The sequence below is a fragment of the Miniopterus schreibersii genome, assembly GCF_964146895.1.
Source record: "Miniopterus schreibersii genome assembly, chromosome: 16".
NCBI lineage: Eukaryota > Metazoa > Chordata > Mammalia > Chiroptera > Miniopteridae > Miniopterus > Miniopterus schreibersii.
In genome coordinates, this window is record NC_138116.1 from 8,843,408 (window position 1) to 8,865,110 (window position 21,703).

Below are 21,703 nucleotides of genomic sequence, written 5' to 3' on the forward strand. Positions count from 1 at the left end.
CCTCAAGTGAAAGCAGGTTTTTTGGTGATCATTTATTTTTAGTAGTTGATTGAATGTGGCCATATGTCCTAAAGCAATTTTAAAGGATATCTTTAAAGTTTTGTTGTGCATTTTACTATAGAGCCAACAGAAGTTGGGGATAAAGGTAACTCTGAGTCAGCAAATCTTGGCGACAACACAACAAATGCTTCTTCAGAAGAGACTAGTCCCTCTGAAGGGAGGAGTCCTGAGGGGTGTCTCTCAGAAACCCATGATAGCAGCAACATGGCAGAGAAGAAGGTGGCATCTGAGCTCCCCCAGGATGTGCCAGGTACAGAGGGCGTGTATCAATGCCTCTGTAATGGGGGGAATCCTTCCCTTTTGTAGTAAAGCTGAATGTCACCTAAGACTTTAAAGTATATGTTCATTCATGCTGCTTGCTTACATAAGTGCCATCCCTGATTGCTAAATTGTCACCTAACATTTGGAGTTTGACAAATGTTCTTGCAGTTAGTGCTTGAAACTCATCATAATCTTCATGCTTTTTAAAGTTCATTTAGATGTTTTTGTCTAATAGATTTAATTGTATATTCATTACCAGACCATAGTGGCAGATATTTTGGTTTTAAGTACTTACATACTAATGGCTCAGTGTTGAATATTTGACCATTCCAATTCTGTATGTGCTAACAGATTAATTTTATGTTTGCATGTGCTCATATAGTTTTTTTTTTAACATTTCAAACCATATAATTATAATAAAAAAACATCGTCATAAAACATTTTTTGCAAGATATATTTGACATAAAAGTAAGTTAATCAGTAATTCGTATTTTAAGCTTTTTAAAGTTAAAATTATACTCAAAACAAGTTATATTATACCAAGAATGTTGTTATGCCTTTCTTTTTGCATTTTTTAAAAATGAAAAAACTTTTATTACAGGAGCTACGTGTTTTTTGAAATACAAATTAGAAAATTTAGATGAAAAAAACAAGAAAATAAACACTGCTAATTCCACTAAAAATCAAGAATTATAGTTAGTAACCTTGACGGAAATCCTGAAAAATTTTTTTCTACGTATTATAAAAATTTCACATAATTCTTCCCTCTCTCCCCCTTCCTCCTTGTTTTAGTCATTCTGGTAGGAATGTAGGAATATCTTATTCTGGTTTGAACTTGCTGTTCCCTGGTGACTAAGGATGCTGAGCACTTTTTAAAAAAAAAAAATCTTTATTGATTTCAGAGAGAGGAAGGGAGAGGGGGAGAGAGATAGAAACATCAGTGATGAGAGAGTTGTCATTGATCAGCAGCCTCCTTCACTCTCCCGATCAGGGATAGAGCCTGCAACCTAGGTATGTGCCCTGACTGGGAATCAAACTGCGATCTCCTGGATCCTAGGTTGATGCTCCACCACTGAGCCACGTCTGGCTGGCCTGAGCACTTTTTCATGTGTGTATATGGATATATAGGTCATTTGGATGTCTTCTTTTGTGAGGTGCCTGTGAGTTCCTTTGTTCTCTTTATCTCTTTCTTTCTTAAAAAAATTTGTATTGATTTTTAGAGAGAGAGGGAGAGAGAGAAACGGACATCGATCAGCTGCTTCCTGTACATCCCTTGTGGGGGCATGTGCCCCAATTGCGAATTAAACAGGCAACCGTTGAGTGCACAGAGAGTGCATGGGACGACACCCAGCCAACTGAACCATACCCGCCAGGGCTGCTTTGTTCATTTTCTGTCATGTGATCTCTTTTTTTGATCGTGGTGGTTTCATGGGTGAGGGTAAATCCAGTCCCTGTACTCCATCTTGCCTGGAAGCAGAAGCTGCTACCTTGAATTTTTGTGTGTTGACCCAATCTCATACTCCTAGAATAAATACCACTTGGTTGTGATTCACTTTTATTCCTGTTTATTGTTATATTCAGCTTATTAATATTTTGTTTAGGATTTTTGTATCTATTTTCATGAGTGAGATAGGCTTACAGTTTTCCTTCTCTGATAATGTCCATGCTAGGCTTTGGTGTCAGAATTATGCTGGCCTCATAAAATGAATTGGAGCAAGTTCCCATTTTTCCTGGTCTGCAAGAATTTTGTGGGTTTGTGTTATTTATTCCTTAAATATTTGCTGAAACCAGCTGGTCCAGGAGTTTCACTGTGGGAAAGTTATTCATTGTAGATTTCATTTATTCGGTAATAGTGAACTATTCATATTTTCTGTTTCTTGTATCAGTTTTATTAAGTTACACTTTTCTAGAAGTACAGTCATTCCATTAAAATTTTTAATTTTATTGGCATAAAACATCCCATTTTTTAAAAAAGTTAATCTCTTTAAAAAATATATTTTTATTGATTTTTTTTTATTTTTTAAAGAGAAAGGGGGGGAGAGAGAGAGAAAGAGAAACATTGATGTGAGAGGGGAACATCCATTCACTGCCTCATACTCTTTTTTTTTTTTTTTTTAATATGTCTTTATTGATTTCAGAGAGAGGAAGGGAGAAGGGAGAGAGGGAAACATCAATGATGGGTCATTGATCGACTGCCTCCTGCACACCCCAACAGGGGATAGAGCCCACAACCTGGGCATGTTGCCCTGACTGGGAATCGAGCCATGATCTCCTGGATCGTAGGTCGATGCTCAACGGCCGAGCCACTCTTGCCAGGCCCTCATTCTTTTTTCCTGTATCTGCATTTCAGACATTTCACTTTAGTTAATGAACATGGTTTTACTGCTCAAAACGACCCCATATGGCAAACATTGTTTTGTATTCAGTGTACCATCTTTATAGTTAACAAAAGGCTCAATTTCAGAATTATACTTCTGTGCTGGAGTTTAGATTGGAAACTTTTTGTACCAGAATATCAATTTTTAAATTTATTAGAGGAAAGAAGGACACATATCCTTCTAGCACCTTAAACTCAAATATTTCTTAACTTTTTGGGATGACATCTTAAAATATAGTACTTTGCTTTACTTTTTAATTATATTGTAAGATAAAATCAGTGGATAAGAAGCTGTTGATACTAGATGCTCAACTAATGTATCACCCATATACTTTTACCTCATTGATTTGATCAGTAATGGCTTTTGTAGGTTCTGCAGTTAAATGCTCATTTCTTACTATTTTTGATGTGTTTCGTTTTAGTTTCTAGTCATATATATTCTGATTATTTTACCTCATTTTTTTTTCTTTTAAAAATTTTCCCTTTTACCATCAGGTGGAAAAGTTACTTTTTTTTTTTTCCTTGCAGTTTTTTGCTTAGAATTTTGTGGGTTTTTTTAGGCTTTGGTGTTTATGTTCAGAAGTTGAAGATCAAGGCCTATATATAATTTTGGTTTGAGCGTAACTAAAATTTTTCCTGTTTTTATTTATTTACAGTGTTTGTCATGTCCAATGAAAGTAGTATTGTAAATAGCAAAACCTATACTGTTTGCTGTGGGGCTAGAATATTTGGACTGTGAGGACTAAAATGTACATGTGTTGGTAGGTGTTACCTTCTTTGTGGTGTTTTGAAGCACATGCTTGAGATTCCCCTAATCCTGTAGCCTAATGAAGTAAAGAGGTGAAGAGTTCTAGGACTATTATTTAAAAAATACAAAACCAACAAAGTCAGTATTCTCAACCAGAATGGAGAAAAACACTTTTTTCATGTAAGACAAATTAACTTGGGACAAATTAACAAAAAAGCTATGAATTATGAGTTTATGGAACACCTTGAAAGTTTAATTTTTTTTTTAGATCAAAATACTTGCGTAGGGGATTGAACCTGCAACCTGGATATGTACCCTGACCAGGAATCAAACCTGTGACCTTTTGTTATACAGGAGGATGCTCCAACCAACTGAGCCACATGGGCCAGGGTGATTGCCTGTTTTATGAAGTACCATTATCTCCCTAATGGCAGAGAGCACTTCCTGTGAAGTATCTTAAGATACGTATAGTCAGAATCTGTTAAGCCCCAATCCCAGAATTATTTTCTTGGTTAAAACCATACTTGGATATATTACATGCTAAAAAATGGTTTTTGTGAGCTGGTCTAGAACCTAATCACTTTTTCTTGAGAAAATGCATTCCAGACTCATAAATGAGGGTATATCTTTATATATTACTTTATTATTTGAGAAGATGATGTTTAGACAATTATACATTAGGTATGCTGCACTTTATAAATCTAGATCTATAGCTGTAAAAGGAATGGTTAGTTGAGGAATCAGATGTTATTTGTGTGATTTGCTTTGCTTTTTTCAGTTATATGTATTTTTCCAACTTGAGTTAGTTGATTGTATTACTGGTTTGTAGCTCTCAAATTTTAAATTTGCTATTTCTTTTATATAAAATTTTTAATGAAAAATTTTAAACATACACAAAATTAAATGGATGCCCCTAATATATCTAACACTTGGATTTAAAAATTATCAAGATTTAATCATACTTGCTTCACCCATGCTTTTTTAAATTTTATTTTTATTTATTTATTTATTTTATATCTTTATTGATTTCAGAGAGAGGAAAGGAGAGGGAGAGAGAGAGCTAGAAACATCAATGATGAGTCATTGATCGGCTGCAGCCAACAACCCGGGCATGTGCCCTGACCGGGATTCGAACCCTGATTGCCTGGATCCTAGGTCTACACTTAACCGCTGAGCCACGCCCGGCCGGGCCCCATGCTTTTTTTTTAAGCTCCTTTATTTTCTTTTTTTGTCTCAAACTTTAAAAAAACTCCCCCCCTTTGATCCCAGGGGTGTACAGTATTAGATAAATCATAATCCTTAGTTAATTGCATTTGTCACTAGTCATTGCATAGTCCTTCTTAATTCATTCAGGTTTTAAATTCTCTTTAATAATGAAATAAATACTAGGAATGTGTCACCTAAAACAAAAAGCAAACTAACCTGCACCTAACTAACCATCTCTCCAGTTTCATCCCCTGCCTCCCTCTCCCTACCTGAAGTGATTGTTATCCTGAATCCTATGTTCACTAACATCTTTTCTTCTTACAAGGGAAACCCGATAGAGTTAAGACTGTTCATACCTGATGTGAAAGTGGTGTGTAACCCTCGTACTCTTGCCTCATTGAGTTGATTTACATGATTTGCTAAAAACTATATATTTCTGTTTTTGTTATTTTAAACTTTATAGCAGGTATATTGTGTTAAGTATGTCTTATTGTGTTGTGTTAAGTGTAACTTTTTGGAACTTAATTTTTTCACTTTATATTATACTACTAATACAATGTTGTATGTTGCTGGAGTTCTTTCATATTAACTGCATTATAATAGTCCTCTGTAATTATACCATAGTCTGTTTATTCTCTTTCCTGTTGATGTGAATTTGAGCTGTGTTTCCTACTGCAGTATTTTAAAGCAAATTCCAAACATGTTATATCAGTCCTACATACATCTCTAAAGAATATGGACATTGTCTTACATAATTACAGTGCCATTATCATTTTAATAAAATTGACAATTCCTTAATATCCAGTCAATTTAAATTTCTTCACTTAAAAATGCTATTCTGTTTTGTTTTACATTTGCTCTGCTTGAAATAACTACAAATAAGGTCGCCATATGACATGATACTTGGTTTTATATCTCCTGAGTCTCTTAATCTAAAACACTCCCCCTTTTCCCAACTCTTTTCTTTCACCTGTTGTTGACTTGTTGGAGAATCCTAGTGTGCCCTCCTATGGAATCACCCACATCCAGGATTTGTCTGTTTCCTTCCTCTTGGTGTTAATTTGTTTCTGAAGGCTTGATTAAATTCATTTTCAGCTATTTTGGCCAGAATACTTCATAATTATGTTCTGAGTACTTCATATTGTATTGCATCAAAAGACTCATGAGTTCTGTCTGTTCTGCCTTTACAAATGCTAAGATTGATTTGTTCAAGTGGTAACATTGTAAAGTTCCCTGTTAATCTCTCAGTCATTGATGATGTTTCCAGAATCAGTTATCTATCTCGAGATTATGACATGGTGATTTTTAATTGTATTATTATTTTTACTTATATATATATATATGTCTATATATTAAAAATATGTTTTTATTATCCTAGCTGATTTGGCTCAATGGTTAGAGCGTTGGTCCTCGGACTGAAGGGTCCTGGGTTTGATTCTGGCCAAGGGTGCGTACTTTGGTTGCAGGCTCAATCCCCTGCCCTGGTTGGGTGTGTACAGGAGGCAACCAGTCATTGTGTCTCTCAACATCCATGTTTCTCTCTCCCCCTCTTCCACTGTCTCTGAAGAGCAATGGGAAAAATATGCTCAGGTGAGGATTTAAAAAAAAAAGTTTTTATTGATTTTAGAGAGAGGAAGGGAGAGGGAGAGGTAGAAACATCAATGATGGACAGAGTCATTGATTGGCTGCCTCCCCACTGGGAATTGAGCACACAACGAACGTGACCTCCTGGTTCACAGGTCTATGCTTAACCACTGAGCCACGCCGGCTGGGCTTTCTATATATTTTTAACTAGAATCTTCTATAAAGAATTTTCTCATTATCTAAGGCTATTTCTATTTGAATACCTTGAAATATAGTTAGAGCATGAATAGATGCTTAATTATTTCTCTTAAAGTCTAATTTTCAGAGCCAGGAGCCTGATGTCCAGTTACCCTCAGTGGTGATTCATGAGTTTTGAACTTTTGAGGGAGGGGCATGACTTTCTTATTTTAAATATCCATTTGAACCCATGGGTCGTCATATATTCAGTTTGTTTCAGTTATCATTCATTTCATGTATGTGAACCAGCAGAGCCCCTTCATGTTGGCTGTTGAGTCCTTTTGCCATGATCTGTAGCCTTAGATTGCCTCCTTGCCTTGGGCAGAATAAGATATTTGATGCTTATCTGTCACATTATCTACCCCTGACCTGCAATCAATCATTTCTCCAAGAAGCCCTGTGTTTTTTTTAGTGGGGAATGATATCTAGAGACCATAATCTGGGCCTTGGGGTACTTATTGCTCTTGGGCTCTCTCTGCCTCTAGGTATTTTTGGTGGGTAGTATTACAAAATACCTTTAAAAAAAAAAAAAAAAAAAAAGACCAATTCATACCGACATTTCAAATTCAGATTGAGGATTGCATACTTAGTTTCTTCATTTTTGTGCTTTTTTCTCTTTTCCCTTATACTGAAAGCCTTAGTTTCTAGTGACAGTAACTTAATTAGGTATTTGCTTTATCCTGATACTGATGTCCATTAATAATTATATATTATTAATATCTCAGTGTGCATTAAAATAGTAATAAATGATTTTGTAGATCATAGTAATTTCACATTACTACTATTGTGAATAATAAGTCTACTGAATGGCAGTTAGGATTTTTTTGCAGTTCTCTATCCTTCTACCATATTTCCAGTAAGGATGTACAGTCAAAATACTGTGTTCCAAAGTCACTTGAAATAATTGTGGTTATGCCGACAACTTGATATACAGTTAGGATTTATTTGTTTCACTTTGTTCTAATTTTAATATTTTAAAAATGTAAAACAGTGGCATGATTTCGAAGTCAAACTGTGTAACTGTATATAAACAAAGAACTTTTATCGATTTCCTCTCTAGGTATCCAGATCTTTCCCTTCCCTTATAGGTGCCATTCTGGTTATTCTTGCAGTTTTTTGTGGGATTTTTTTGCTAAAGAAAATAAAAATATGTCCATAAATTTAAATTTCTTTCCCTTTCTTGCACGAAAGTTATTATAAGTACTGTTATGTGGATATAGTGATTTCTACAATCCTTGTTATGGTACATAATATTTCATTGTGTGTATCATTTTTATTCAACCAGTGTCCTGTTGATGGCCATTTTGTGTTTCTGGTCTTTTGCCATTATAAATAATGCTGCAATGAATAGCTCTGTAAATAAATAATTTAGTGTTTTTGGTAGTGTATTTTGGGGTAGGTTTCTGGACATGGGATTGCTAAAGAATAAAGGCACGTGTAATTTTCTAGATAGTGCCAGTTTCCTTTTATCCACTGTGCACCATTTTGCATTCCCACAGCAGTGTGTGGAAGTGCTGTTAACCCACTGCTTCTCTACCTGCATGTATTGTGAGACTTGGATTTTTGCCAGTCTCATAGCTGAAGTAGTTTCTCCATATAGTTTTACTTTGCATTTCTCTTAGTTTGAATTGTGAGTATATTTCCATATGTATAAATGCCGTTTTCATCTCTTTTGTGACTGTTCATATAATTTCCCTTTTTTCTATCAAGTTGTTCTTTCCTCAAAAAAAACTTAGGAGCTCATCATATTAGAGATAGCCTTCGTGATGTACTCTCAGCCACTTTTTAATGGAAGTGATTGGTTTAAAGAGTATCTTATTATTGACAGTGAAATGCAGGAGTCTTTTAATTTCTCAGCTACCATGGGAAGATGTAGGCTTTCAGTTCATGGGTAGTGTTCATTTTGATATACTTTTAGAACTATACTCTTAGTGATACTATTAAATTGTCCTTAAAATTAACAATCACTTAGGTATTACCTTCTAGTTAATTTGGAGGCATGGAATTCAGGCAGAAAACTTCAGAGATAAAGAATCCTGTTTTCATCTGTTTCTAATACTCTGATACTGTTTGAAAAGTAAGAATAATGTAAATTTCAGATTTTGAGGGATAATCTCAACAAAATCACTTCTGCAGTATCTGGTGAACACTGAGTTTTGTGAGATAGTTACATCACTTTATTATTCTTCAGCTCTGGGGTATCTGAAAAATTGGCTTTGTATGGTAGACTAAGGTTATAAAAGTCTGAGTTAAAAGACTGAGAGACTTAAAAAATAACTCAGGGTATTGCTTACAAACTTCTTTTCATACATTGCATTATTCATACATGAGTAGCTTTTCTTTTTAAAATATAGCTTTGTAATGCACTCCTAAAACAATAAAATGTCTTTTCTGACAATTAGTTTTATTTTTGATGTGATTTCCAATTTAAAAATCAGGTATTCTATTTTTCTAGAAGAACGTAACAAGACATGTGACAGCAGTAACACTAGTGCTACCACTACCTCCATTCAGCCTAATCTGGAAAACAGTAACAGCAGCAGTGAACTAAATTCTTCCCAGAGTGAATCTGCTAAGGCAGCTGATGATCCTGACAGTGGAGAAAGAGAGTCTCATACACCTGTCTCTGTTCAAGAAGAGATAGGTAAGAATACACTTCCTACATTAAAGCAAGCTTTTTTTTTTTTTAATTTTTAATTTTTAAAATGAAAGTTTGATGGGGGTGGGAAGATTTAGATTTTCTTTTCCTTTTTTTCTTCTTTTTTTAAACATGTAGCATTTGCACTTACTGTTTTTGTTTTAAAAAATACAAAAAGCACACAGGAAAAAATAGATCTTTTTCACACCCTCCTCCCCAAAGGTAACCCCCATCAACTGTTGAGTGTGTAACATTTTTATCTTTCTCCATGCAGTTGCATTAATGTGTGTATGTTTATAAAAAGTTATTTTTAAATTTAAACAGGATCATTTTGCATGTATTGTTCTGCACCTTGTTTTTATTCATTCAGTAATACACGTAATGGATCTTTTTATGTTATAAATTAAATTCATTCTTTTTTAACTGCTGCATGGTACTTCACAGTATGAATGAACCACAATTCATTTACTATTTCTTTAATGGACATTTAGACTGTTAATAGTTTTTTTATTATTACAAGTAGTGATGCTTTTTAACATCCTCAACATATATCTTTGTGTACTTACGTGAGTATGTTTGGCAGTTATAGAAACAGCAAGTGGAATAGCTGCGTCAAACGGTTAGGCACATTTTAAAGTAGTGATGGCTACTGCTTCATTGTACATTAAAAGTGAGCTATGCCTGTAGTTTACATACATACATATTTCTTCATACTCTGACCTAAATTCAGCATCATCAATCTCTTCATTTTTGCCAATGGTAAAGGATTTCATGTTAAAATTTGCAGATCCCTGCTTACTAATGTGGTTGAATTTCTTTTCATGTGTTTGTTCAGCTTTCTGTGAATTGCTTCTTCACGTCATTTGCTTCTTTTTTTCTATTGTTTTGATATTTTTCCTTAATGAGTTTTAAGAATGCTTTATAAAATATTATGGCTATTAATCTTAGATTTTACATATATACTTATATAGTCATTGCTTGTTTTTAACTCTTCCTGTTATCTTGTACAGAAATTTTTACATTTTTATGTAGTTAAATTTATCAATGCTTTTCTTTAGGGTTTCTCTGCATTTTGTGTCTTATTAAGGAAGACCATCCCTATCCCAAGAATATTCATGTATTTTACAGTAATTTCACATAATTTGTAACTTTTTAATCCTTCTGGAGTATAATTTTTTGTATTGTGTGAGGTGGAGATCTGTTTTAATTAGGACTTTTTCAATTGCAAGTGACCTAATCAACTTAAACTAGCTGAAGTGAAAAGGGAATTTAACTGCTCACGTAATTGGGAAAAGGGAATGTAATTATTCGTCCTCGGGGATAACTGGACCTCCAGGTATCAAGACTGTTTCTGTCTTCCTCCCTTTCCTCTCACCTTTTGGATCTGCATATCTTTGTGTGTTAACTTCATTCTCTCCTGACACAGACAGGCTTTTTCCAAGTGGCAGGAAAGATGGCATCTGTGGTTTGTATTCATATCTTTCCAAGGTCTGTCACCCAAAGGCAAGGCCACTACTCCTGCTCCAAATCCAAAGCCCAAGCCCTTGAGGAAGGAATTTGAGTGGCCTATCTTGGACATACTGTTCCCACTCCTGTGGCCAGGGCAGGCAAGGTATTATGATTGATGGCTGCAGCAAAAGTATATGATTGGAGTGGGGTAGGAGTCGTTTCCAAAGAAACAGAGATGCAGTAAAGATAGGAAACAGTAAATTACCACAATTCCACCCTTTGGTAGCTCAGCACAAACTTGTGTATTCAAATTAAAAAATGTTTCTGCCTAACATAATAAAAAGATTTTACCCACAACTGAAACTTTTTCCGAAAACTTGTTTCCCAAAATTACATCTGGTAATTATAATTGTATCTAGGATTTCTATTTCTGCGTGTTGTCTGTTATTTTTTATTAAGTCTGGATGTGGCTTATCTTGATCTCAAAATCCATGAGCTAAATTATGAATTTGACTTCCTTTAACACTCAGTATCCTGATAGTAGAGGACATTCTTTGATAAATCTTGCTGCCATTGGTTTTCTGGGAGGGTGGCTGTGGATGAGAAGTGAGAAGCATATGGGAAGATCTTCCTTCTGGAGGCTCTTCTACTTTAGCAGCCGAGTTCTGGCTGGCTGTTGTCAGGGATAGGTTGCTGATGATTGCTGTAGGCTTGGCTAATCATACATTCTAGCTTGGCAGGTTTGGAAATTTTCTCTGGCAGTGGCACTCCCTTATAGATTGTCTGGGTACCCAGCTGGTACCTACTGCCCAGAAATGTGGTTCAGGGTCCCTGAAGGTAAACCACCTCTACTTGCCCGCAAGTGAATAGTCTATCTAAGCTTCTGCCTCCTCACATCATTAAACACTGAGCTCCAGAGACTAGGGTAAAGCAACTGTGTACTCTGCCTCCAGGCTGCATCAGAGGGATGCACTCTGTTATAGTGTGACCTTTGGGCAAGGGCTATGAGATAAGGACCTCCACTCTCAGCTGGGTTTCCTTTCAAGTCTTACTGGTAGGGATGAGTGAGTTATCTGCCTCCTTTCCCTTATTTTGCGTGCAGGACTTCTTTTTAAAAGCTCTGTGCCATTCCCTTTCTGCTTTTTAGGAAGTCCAGCCTAGGCCAAAGGAGGTCAAAAAATCTTTATTGTAGGACTTTATAGATGGTTCCAAGATGTAGCCACCAAGTTCAACATCTTGGCATAAACCTTCAGCATGGGTAGGCTCTTGTTCTGGGACCCAGAAAGAATTATTGATGGTCCAACCAGCTGCTGTGCTACCAGACAGTGAAGGTTTCTAGTTTTCCAGCCTGGGATGGCAAAATACTCAGTACCTCTACCACGTCTTGATTTAGTCAGTGCCATATTTTGGGATCAAAATCTTAAAATACCTGCTGGATTATTTAGACTGTAATGATTATATGTGACAGAAATTCACCAGACTTGCTTAAAACAAAAAGGGAGTTGTATTGGCTCATACAGTTGGGAAGTCCAGAAGTAATGACAGCATCGGGTGCATTATTGGACTCAGCAATAACCCAAATGAGGTTATCACTGGTCTTCCCCTCCTGTTCAGCACTCCCCCACCCCCATGGTGGGTTTATTATTGTCTCTTATTATTGGATGTTTTCTCCATGTTGTGGGGTAAAAGTAACCAGCCTTTAATTTATACTCACTAGTACCCTTTCTCCATCTCCAAATTTTCTAAAGTAAGACTGTTTCTGCATCTTCAGACTTTCAAAATTGGAATAGGATGCTGCATGGTTTGGATCACATAACCAGTTCTGAGACTGTTGCTGTGGCCAGCCAGTGATGTGCTCTGTCTAAGCTGGATGATGTTGCTTACTCCATACATAGGGCAAGATATGTATTTACTGTCCTGGCAGAATCATATTGTAGTGGGAGAAATGCATATCCCCAAAGGAAAGAAGGGGGTGTTGAATACATAAAATTAACAAATGTTTGCTGAATTGTTTTAACTTCCATAGTTTTCAAAATGGATAGTCAGTTTTCTCAATTCAATTTTTTTCTCTACTTAAAATGGCATTTTTATATTATAAAGTATAGTAGTTTTCTGTTTGGTTTTCCATTTGCCAATGCCATACTGTCTTAATTTTACAGAGCTTTAAATCAAAAAAGAAAAATGAGATCTTGTTCGGCTATCTGGCCAGTGGAAATTGGATAGTGATGCAGTCGTTTCAGAATGTATAGAAATTTTCAGCCAAAGTGAGATTCATGGGAAAGCAGAAATTGCTCCTTTGTTGTTAAATCTGTCACTTTAAAAAATTAAGTACGATGAAAATGTGAGAGGTCTTTATTATTTAAGAAAAACTAATTTAGTTTATTTTCACATGTATAATTATTTGCATATGCAGATAATTATCTGGATTACTTAGGAGAAAATTCACTTGGCATTTATGTTTATAAGCTTTCAACCATTAGGTATGTAAGCAGAATTTCGGTGGAAATCTTTATAAATTTAATTGCATCCTTTACTTTTTATACAGAAACCCACATTTAATATATAAGGCAACATTTCGTTAGTGTGCGCTTTGACTTATGTTTGTTACTTGTAGCAGCCCTTACTGTTTTCTAGTAGATGAGCTTCGAAACAGATAACCTGGCATGTTTGAGTTTTCTGTAAAATTATAAATGACTCACAGTCAAGTTCTAGCATAACTTTCTTTTAAGTAAAACCTATAAGAATGAATACATTTGCTTTGGCTCTTCAAGGACTTTTTTTGTTTACTTTCTGGATCTTAGATGCGCACCCAGGTATGAGTTTTAGATAAAGTAGTATTAAATACATAATTTACTTACTGTTAGCAATTATTTTTGGCTTTTCATTTGATAACAGGTGATTTCAAATCAGAAAAGTCTAATGGGGAAATAAGTGAGTCTCCTGGAGGTGGACGAGGCTCATCCGGTTCAACTCGAATCATCACCAGGTTACGGAATCCAGACAGCAAACTTAGTCAGCTGAAGAGCCAACAGGTGGCAGCCGCAGCCCATGAAGCAAATAAGTTATTTAAGGAGGGCAAAGAGGTGTGTTCTTTCTGTTTAAAACAAAAATTTCTGGAATGTAAAATAATTTTATTTACCATACCTTAGAAATAGGGGCTGCAAGTTTATAGACCTTCTTTTGAATTATATTTTCTTCACTTCCAAGAGTGTATTGGCTAACAAGAATTTAAAAAAAATTAAAGTGTTAGGTTTATAAGTATAGTTATGCCCCCCAAATTTCAGTCCATGCATAGAAATGCTGTAAATGGGTGGTATACTCTATTTCTTGATGGTTAGTTTTATTGTATGTAATTCTAAAGAGATGGAGCCTTTATCCCCACACATGATAATGAGTAGGGTATTTGTAGATACTTTAAGGCTCCAGTCCAGCTAGAATCAGTTTTGGTGAACCTGCAGCTAAAGGACAGGACTTGATGGCAGAGTACAGTGCATAGCGCACAGCACAGCATCTCATCTCATTATGAACAAAAAGATTGAAGTCAGGACTCAGTATTTCTGCCCCCCAGCTAGCCATAGTGACAGAGTAATGGTCATAACTTTGTCTCCCAGTTGAGAATCATTTGCAGGGTAGATAGCAAGGCTCTGCATTGCTCTCTTCTTAACATCATAGGAATCGCTTGAAGCAGTGGCTTTCCAACTTCTTTTCTACTCTGACCCTCAGGAAGATATTTTTCATAGCCCCCCAGTACACACACTACTTTCCTGAAATAATATTTTACATTACTATGTGGGAAGCACTCTGTTATTTTCTCTTCTATTGTATTATAGTTCATTTTCTTAAAAAGCTGACTAAGGCCCACTATTGATTTCATAGTCCACAAAAGGATTGGCACCAACTCTTTACACTATTTTAGATTATCCTCAGGCTCTTCTCCTAAAGCTAAAATTGATAAAAGGAGCAAAAGAAAAGGTATTTTTAGGAATATATTTTTTGGGGAATAGTATGTATAATGCCCTCCTTTTTCCCTAACCTATATATTATAGGCTTGAAATAATGACTGGTGAATGATTTACGCATATAGTTTTGTGTGTTTATTTGAGATACATGAAAGTACTTAATAATGTCTGACATATAATAGGCACTTAATAAAGGTTAGTTTTCTTTCTTTTTGGCAGGCATATCTTGATTGTTTAATTATAAACAATTAACTACCTTTTAAACTTCAGAAGTTCAGTTGTAAGATGTATCTTATTTGGAATGATTAACATAAATTATTGAAAGATAATTGATCAAATTTGCATATTTGGTATAAACAATGGAGTCTTTTTATTTTCTTGGTCAGGTACTAGTAGTTAACTCTCAAGGAGAAATTTCACGGTTGAGCACCAAAAAGGAAGTGGTCATGAAAGGAAATATCAACAATTATTTTAAGTTGGGTCAAGAAGGGAAGTATCGTGTCTACCACAATCAGTACTCCACCAATTCATTTGCTTTGAATAAGCACCAGCACAGAGAAGACCATGATAAGAGAAGGCATCTTGCACATAAATTCTGTCTGACTCCAGCAGGAGAGTTCAAATGGAATGGCTCTGTCCACGGGTCCAAGGTTCTTACAGTATCTACTCTGAGACTGACTATCACCCAACTGGAAAACAACATCCCTTCATCGTTTCTTCATCCCAACTGGGCTTCACACAGGTAAACGAAGCTATGGTTCATTTATTGCTATGAATATAGTAACTATTTAAAAAATGATCATGGCAGGTGTGTACTTCAGATGGTTATTCCCAGTGAACTGAATGAAGTCAGTTTAGGCACATTAAGGATATGAGTGCACTTCTAAGTTACTGAACCAACACTAATGTTTGGGAGGTTTCTGGAAAGCAGACTCTTTATCCCTGGAATCAAATGGAGACTAAACAAAGTAACAGAACATTGTAGATGGTTTAAGAAGCTGGAGGACTAATTAACTTCTGGGATTCCTTCCAGTGGTCAAAATTTATGTTTCTGTGAGATAGAAAATTCCAGTAGCAGTATATATATACCTGCTTAGCCTGGAAACAAATGCTCTGTAAGATGGAGGCATCATAAATTACAACTTGTGCTTGTACCTTAAGATCAACAAAGTAAAATATTTGTTTTTCCTCCTGAAATACAGGGCAAATTGGATCAAGGCAGTTCAGATGTGTAGCAAACCCAGAGAATTTGCACTGGCTTTAGCTATTTTGGAGTGTGCAGTTAAACCAGTTGTGATGCTACCAATATGGCGGGAATCTTTAGGACATACGAGGTAAGTGAATTCTGAGCCCTGTGGATGGTGTATAGACTCCTTTTTGGAAGATTAGTCTATTGAGAATGAAAGTTAATGTATTTAAAAGACCATATTAAAGACTTAATTCTTTTTGGCCTCATTTTCTTCCCATATATAATAAGATTAGTTCTAATTCATAATATAGAATTGTAATGAATATCAAAGCAGATCAAGTATATGAAGTTAGTAGTTTTTACAGTAAAAAGCATCTTTATTGAATAGAAAAAGCACTCATTTCTTTGAATATTTATTCTAGAATGTTTCCAGTAGTGTGCTAGGCATCTGATTTATTTAGAGTTGAGTGTCTGGACAAAGATCAGGTGGTTCTTAAGTAGATCAAGAGCTGTGTAACTTCAGCACATAGTTAAAAAAAAAAAAAGATACGTTTTGTGCCTTGAATCTACTTTTTGGCCCTAGGGATTTTATTTTTATTTTTATTTTTTCAATTTTAGTTAGTCTTTAAGAAGTTATTACTACAAAACTAATACAAGCTCTTGGTAAAAATGTAGATTATTATTCAATGTGGAAAGTAAGAATCATTCTACCTACAGGGCCCCACTCCAAAGGTATAACAACACTGCCATTTTCCAAATAATAATATAGCTTCGTGTTGCTTTCAACATGTTTTATTATGTAATGAGAAGTTTTCTTAAGAAAAGTTAATTTATACCTACTAAACATTTTTTACCTGCTAAGGATTGCTCTGTTTCTTTGTTTTCCCACATAAATCTTACATATACTTCTTTTTCTTTCTCTTTTCGTCCTCCCCTTTTGAATGTAACTGCTGCAACCAGTACAGGCTTCCACAAATGGAATAAACTTAATTCTTCCTAGGGAAACAAAAATGGGTTAAGCTAAGGTGCTACCGACTGCGCCCCTGGAGAGGAGAGCTAAATGGTGGCATACCTTTATTCTACCTCTTGGGGCTCTCTTTTATCAGGGTAAAGCCAGGAGAGAGCCAGAGACAATTGTGAGGCAGTAGTGTATATTTCTGTTGTTCCTTCTTGCATTTAACTCCAGACTTGCAACAAACTGTTCTGTCTCAATGTTCTCCTATTCAGTGACCATGCTGAAACTTGTATCAGTGGACCAGGCAGCTACATCCCTGATGGCAGAGAACACTACTTTAAGGACTAAAGCTAATTGAAATGTTGCTAAATAGAATTCCCAATACTCAAACATAACTTGGAATGACTAAATCATGCCTTTCATAAATTTGTTTCTGAATATTAAACATTCTAATGAAGATTTAGAGTGACAAGTTGGAGATTTTTTTTTATTATACTACAGTAAAAAAAGGGTTAATCTTCACAATATTTTTAAGAACTTCAGTTCAAACAAAAAAAATCAAACCGTTGAGTAGAAAAAATGCATACATAATTCATAGGAAACACAAGTAGCCAAAAACATTAAAAGATGCTTAACGTCCATGTAAAATGTACATTAAAACTAGCCCTGGCCAGTGTGGTTCAGCTGATTGAGGGTCGTCCAGTATACCGAAAGGTCACCAGTTTGATTTCAGGTCAGGACACATACCTGGGTTGTGAGTTTGATCCCCAGGCATGGTGTGTACAGGAAGCAGCTGATCAATACTTCTCTTTCACATTGATGTCATGCCTCCCCCCCCGCAAAAAAAAAAATCAACATTAAGAAAAACATTTATTAAAAAACTAGGACTTATTATTTCATATTCTTCAACAGATTGTCAAAATTTGAGAGTGTTGGCAAAAATGTGACATAATAGAAAGAGACTTCTGATACATTGATAAAAGAGCAACTAGTATAATGCTTGTTATAAGCATTTTAGAGAACAATTTGGTAAAAACAAAGTTGAAAATTTTCTATTCCTAACTAAATACCTTAGTGAAACCCTACATGTATATGACAATACATATTAAAAGATATTTTTTTTATAATATTTTTTTAGTGGTTAAAATTTGCTAACAACCCCTAAATGCCATAATCAGGCATGTTTAAATTGTGTGGTTCTGTAATGGACTGCCAGTGAAAAACTAGAGCAACAAGTGTCAGTGAGATTGAATCTCATAAATGTACAACAGAGTGAAAAGAATTCTTTTCCTAAAAAAATACATGGAGTATTATTTGATTTATGTAAAATTTAAAAACATATGCTAATACAGTGCTAGAATATTGTTTAAGGATATGGGCATTTGTGGTAAAAGTTTAAAGCAGTGTAAGGGTTGTATGCTTGAAACTTAAAAAATATACCTCTAAATTAGCAGGTGGTCAAAGAAAAATTATGATGAAAACTAGAAAACATTTTGAATTGAAAGTTCATGGGAACACTACATACATTGAAATTTTGGGGCTGTAACTAAAGAGCATCCAGGGGAGCCCCGGCTGGATGGTTGGTTGCTTAGAGCGTCATCCTGTACACCAAAAAGGTTTCAGGTTCCATTCCTGGTCAGGGCACATGCCTAGGTTTCGGGTTCAGTCCCTGGTCGGGAAGCTTATGGGAGGCAACCAGTTGTCGTTTCTCTCTCAATTATCTCTATCTCCCCTTTCTCCCCCCTCCCTTCTTCTCTCTCTAAAACCAGTAAACATATTCTCGGGTGAGGATTATTTTTAAGAAAAAGAGTACCCAGGAGAAGTTGGTAGCCTTCAACATTTATACTGGGAAAGAAGAACTACAAATTGATTAGCTAGACATAGATCTGACGACGTCAGCAGAAAGAAAGGAAATACTAAAGAACATCAAATATTTGATGAAATAGAAAACAAACATATCTTAGATGCTATTATAATTTACAAACCTCTGATGAGATTATCAGGAATTGGGGGAGGGGGGGAGAAAACATAACCAATATCAAGACTAGAAAATGGGACATACCAACCGATATTTGTGATCCTCTCACTGGTACGAGGGATTTAAACCTTCACAGGGGCCACTAATGCAGTATTCAGGCTTCCTACATCCACAGAGAAAGGGGATCCTACTTTTGGGTAGAAGAATTGGGTGGGGGAGCCCCACTGATCTGTCATTGGCCTGAGTAGGCTGCACTCTTCTAAGGCAGGAAAAGGATTTCTGGTTCAGTTTAGAGGCTGTCACTGGACAGGCAGGACCGTGACCTCATAAGGAAGTTACTCAAGTTTCAGTAAACATAATTGTATTGAAACTCTTTCACAAAATAGAACAAGAAGGAAATCTTATAGGTTATTATTTGTGTCAGTATAAAACTTGATAAATATAATTAGATGAATAGATAAGTAGAAAATTATAGCCTTGTCTTTATTAATATTTACCATTGATGAACAATTAATAGTAAATAGATGTGCATTCAAGAAATCTTAAAACATTAGGAAGTATATTTAGGAGTGAATTCAAAGAATGATAAACCATAGCTAAATTGGCTTCCCGTAGGCATGGAAGACTTGTCCATTCTTAGGAGATTATTAATTCCATGCTACTTTAAGATATCAAAGAAAGAAAACTTTGATCCTCTCGTTAGATGCCAAGAAGGTATTTAAAGATTTAAATTCATTATTAATTCGTTAAAAAAAAAGCACAGCTTAGTAAATAGGAATAGATGAATAGTCTTTTATTTTTTGTAAAGATGTATTTCAAACCAAACCATCATGCTTTTTGGTGAAACTCATCAAGCATTCCCATTAACACTCAAGTGGTACAAAACAAAGATGTGAACTATCACTACTGTCTTTTAACATTTCTTAAAAGTATTAGCCAAGGCAGTTTGTCAAGAGTTGTAAAACATATTAGCAGATATAGGCACAATTATTATTTAGTTGATCTAATTATACACTTAGAACTATCAGAAACAATATGAAAATGAAAGTGGCCACCATACTGAACAATAGGTTTTATGTATACCAACAGTAACCATGTGGAAAATACAGTGGGAGTTCTGAGTTAAAAAAACAAATTGAGTAAACGCATTTAAGTTTGCTCCTTGCTGAGCTCCACCAAAACTTATGGCAGAGGGATTTTTTAAAAGCATAAATCCACAGGGACAAAGGGAACAAGAGAGAACACAGCACCAGTAAGATTGTGGATGCAGTAGTGCAGCTGTACAAATGGTAACGTACCTAAGAAGGGGGAGAACTGAGAATTGTCACAGTTTGCACCACAGAATCCTCAGAAGGCCCAGAAACAGGAAATGCAGAGCAGTCCTCTTCAGATCCATCTCGGCAGCACCTATTTACACACAGTCTGCCAGATCCTCTGAGTGTGGTGAGCCTGGTGCCTTCCAGGCCTTGCTCTTGACCTTGAATTTCACCAGAAGAGGCCCTTTTCAACTTGTGAACTGTGACCCAGATGAAAGTTTTATTTTTTCTCAGTAACCTTCTTTAATAGTGACATTATTGCTCTTTTGCTCGTGTAGCTAGTTTTATTCTTGGTACTGAGTTTTCAAAGCCAAATTTTATCCTATTTGGGATACACACATGGGTGATAAAACCATAAAGAGAAGTGCGGGAATGATAACAGAAAAGTCAGGATAATGACTAAGGGTGGGACATACTAGCTTCAGATGTATTGGTTATTGATAAAGTTCTGTTTCTTAACCTGGTTACATTTTACTATTTAAAAATCATAATGAAAGAAAATATCTGAACAACAGAAAAGAAACTTCAACTAGGAGTAAATTTAACAATATTCAGGATCATGTAAAGAAATCATTAAAATTTTACTAAAGATGTAAAAGGATACTTTTGAGTAAATAAAAAGATATGCTGTGTATTATGTTAATTATAGTAACTTAATCAAAATTAATATTTATTTGCATTGTGAATAGGATTTTTTCTTTGTGGGCAGGGAAGCTTGACAAAAATGATACTAATTTTTTCATCTAGAAAGATTAATGTGTAGGAAAAGGGAAGTAGGTATTATAAAAAAAGGGATTGTATTAGAACATATTTTGAAACTTCAATAATCAAAATTATTTGTACTGCAGAGGAAGTAGAACACTGGAATCAAACAGAATACAGAAATAGATCTAAACACACATGGGAATCTGGCTGTGATAGCATCACATGCTAGAGAAAAAGAGGGCAGGGCATGTTTGGACAAAATATCATCTAGATCTCTGCCTCAGCAAAAACATTCAGATAAATGAAAGATTTAAAAAAAACACCTCTTAATAACGATAAAAACAAAACTTTAATAAGAAATCATGGATTAATTTATGTTTTTGTTGTGATACTTTCTTTTTAAACAGATATAAAACCCAGATGCCATAGAGGAAAAAAGTGGATATATATATTTAAAATTCTGAGTGGAAAATATTAATGTAATCAAACTCAAAAGACAGATGACAAACTGAGGAAAACTATTTGCACTACAAATGGAAAATTTCCTTAATTGACAAACACCTTTTTATAAATGAAAAGGACTGATAGCCCAGTACAGACAAGACAAAGGATTTGAACTGGCATTTTGCAGAAAAATAAATACGAAAGGCCAGTAGAAATAAAATAAAAGGTTACTTCTCTCATAATTAAAGAAATGTAAATCAGAACAGTGGGATAGTATTTATTCTTTCACTTGAGGTAATAATTTAGAAGTTGGTACTAACTTGAGTGAAGGTATGGGAAACGGTGGCTTTATAATCGATGCAGTGTAAAACGTATAGTTCTAAGAGCGGTTTCGCATGGTCAGCATTTTAAATGCATGAACATTTGGACTTAGCCATCCCAGCACTGGGGAACTTTGGGAGAGACTCCCCAAGTTGACCAAGAAAGACAGAAAACATTGCTTATTGTAGCTTTGAGTGTAATAGCAAACACACACACAACAAGGAGATTGGGAGCGGAGTTAAAGCTCGTTCCAGCTCTCAGTTGAACCATGGAGGT

At 35.3% G+C, this 21,703-nt stretch overlaps 1 protein-coding gene across 19 annotated transcripts in view; it reads left to right on the forward strand.

Annotated features, from left to right (window-relative positions):
- The window catches only part of BPTF (bromodomain PHD finger transcription factor), a gene marked incomplete at its 5' end in the record, with an annotated part of 95,897 nt that overhangs the window by 24,429 nt on the left and 49,765 nt on the right, over positions 1 to 21,703 (forward strand). For 14 of the 19 annotated variants that reach the window (XM_081115893.1, XM_081115882.1, XM_081115897.1 and 11 more), the window contains 5 exons: positions 122 to 310; positions 8,929 to 9,117; positions 13,456 to 13,643; positions 14,906 to 15,261; positions 15,722 to 15,853. In XM_081115893.1, the coding sequence (XP_080972019.1) occupies positions 122 to 310; positions 8,929 to 9,117; positions 13,456 to 13,643; positions 14,906 to 15,261; positions 15,722 to 15,853 (1,054 nt within the window). The remainder of the gene's footprint in view (positions 1 to 121; positions 311 to 8,928; positions 9,118 to 13,455; positions 13,644 to 14,905; positions 15,262 to 15,721; positions 15,854 to 21,703) is intronic. The other 5 variants (XM_081115886.1, XM_081115890.1, XM_081115892.1 and 2 more) reach the window with 3 other exon arrangements.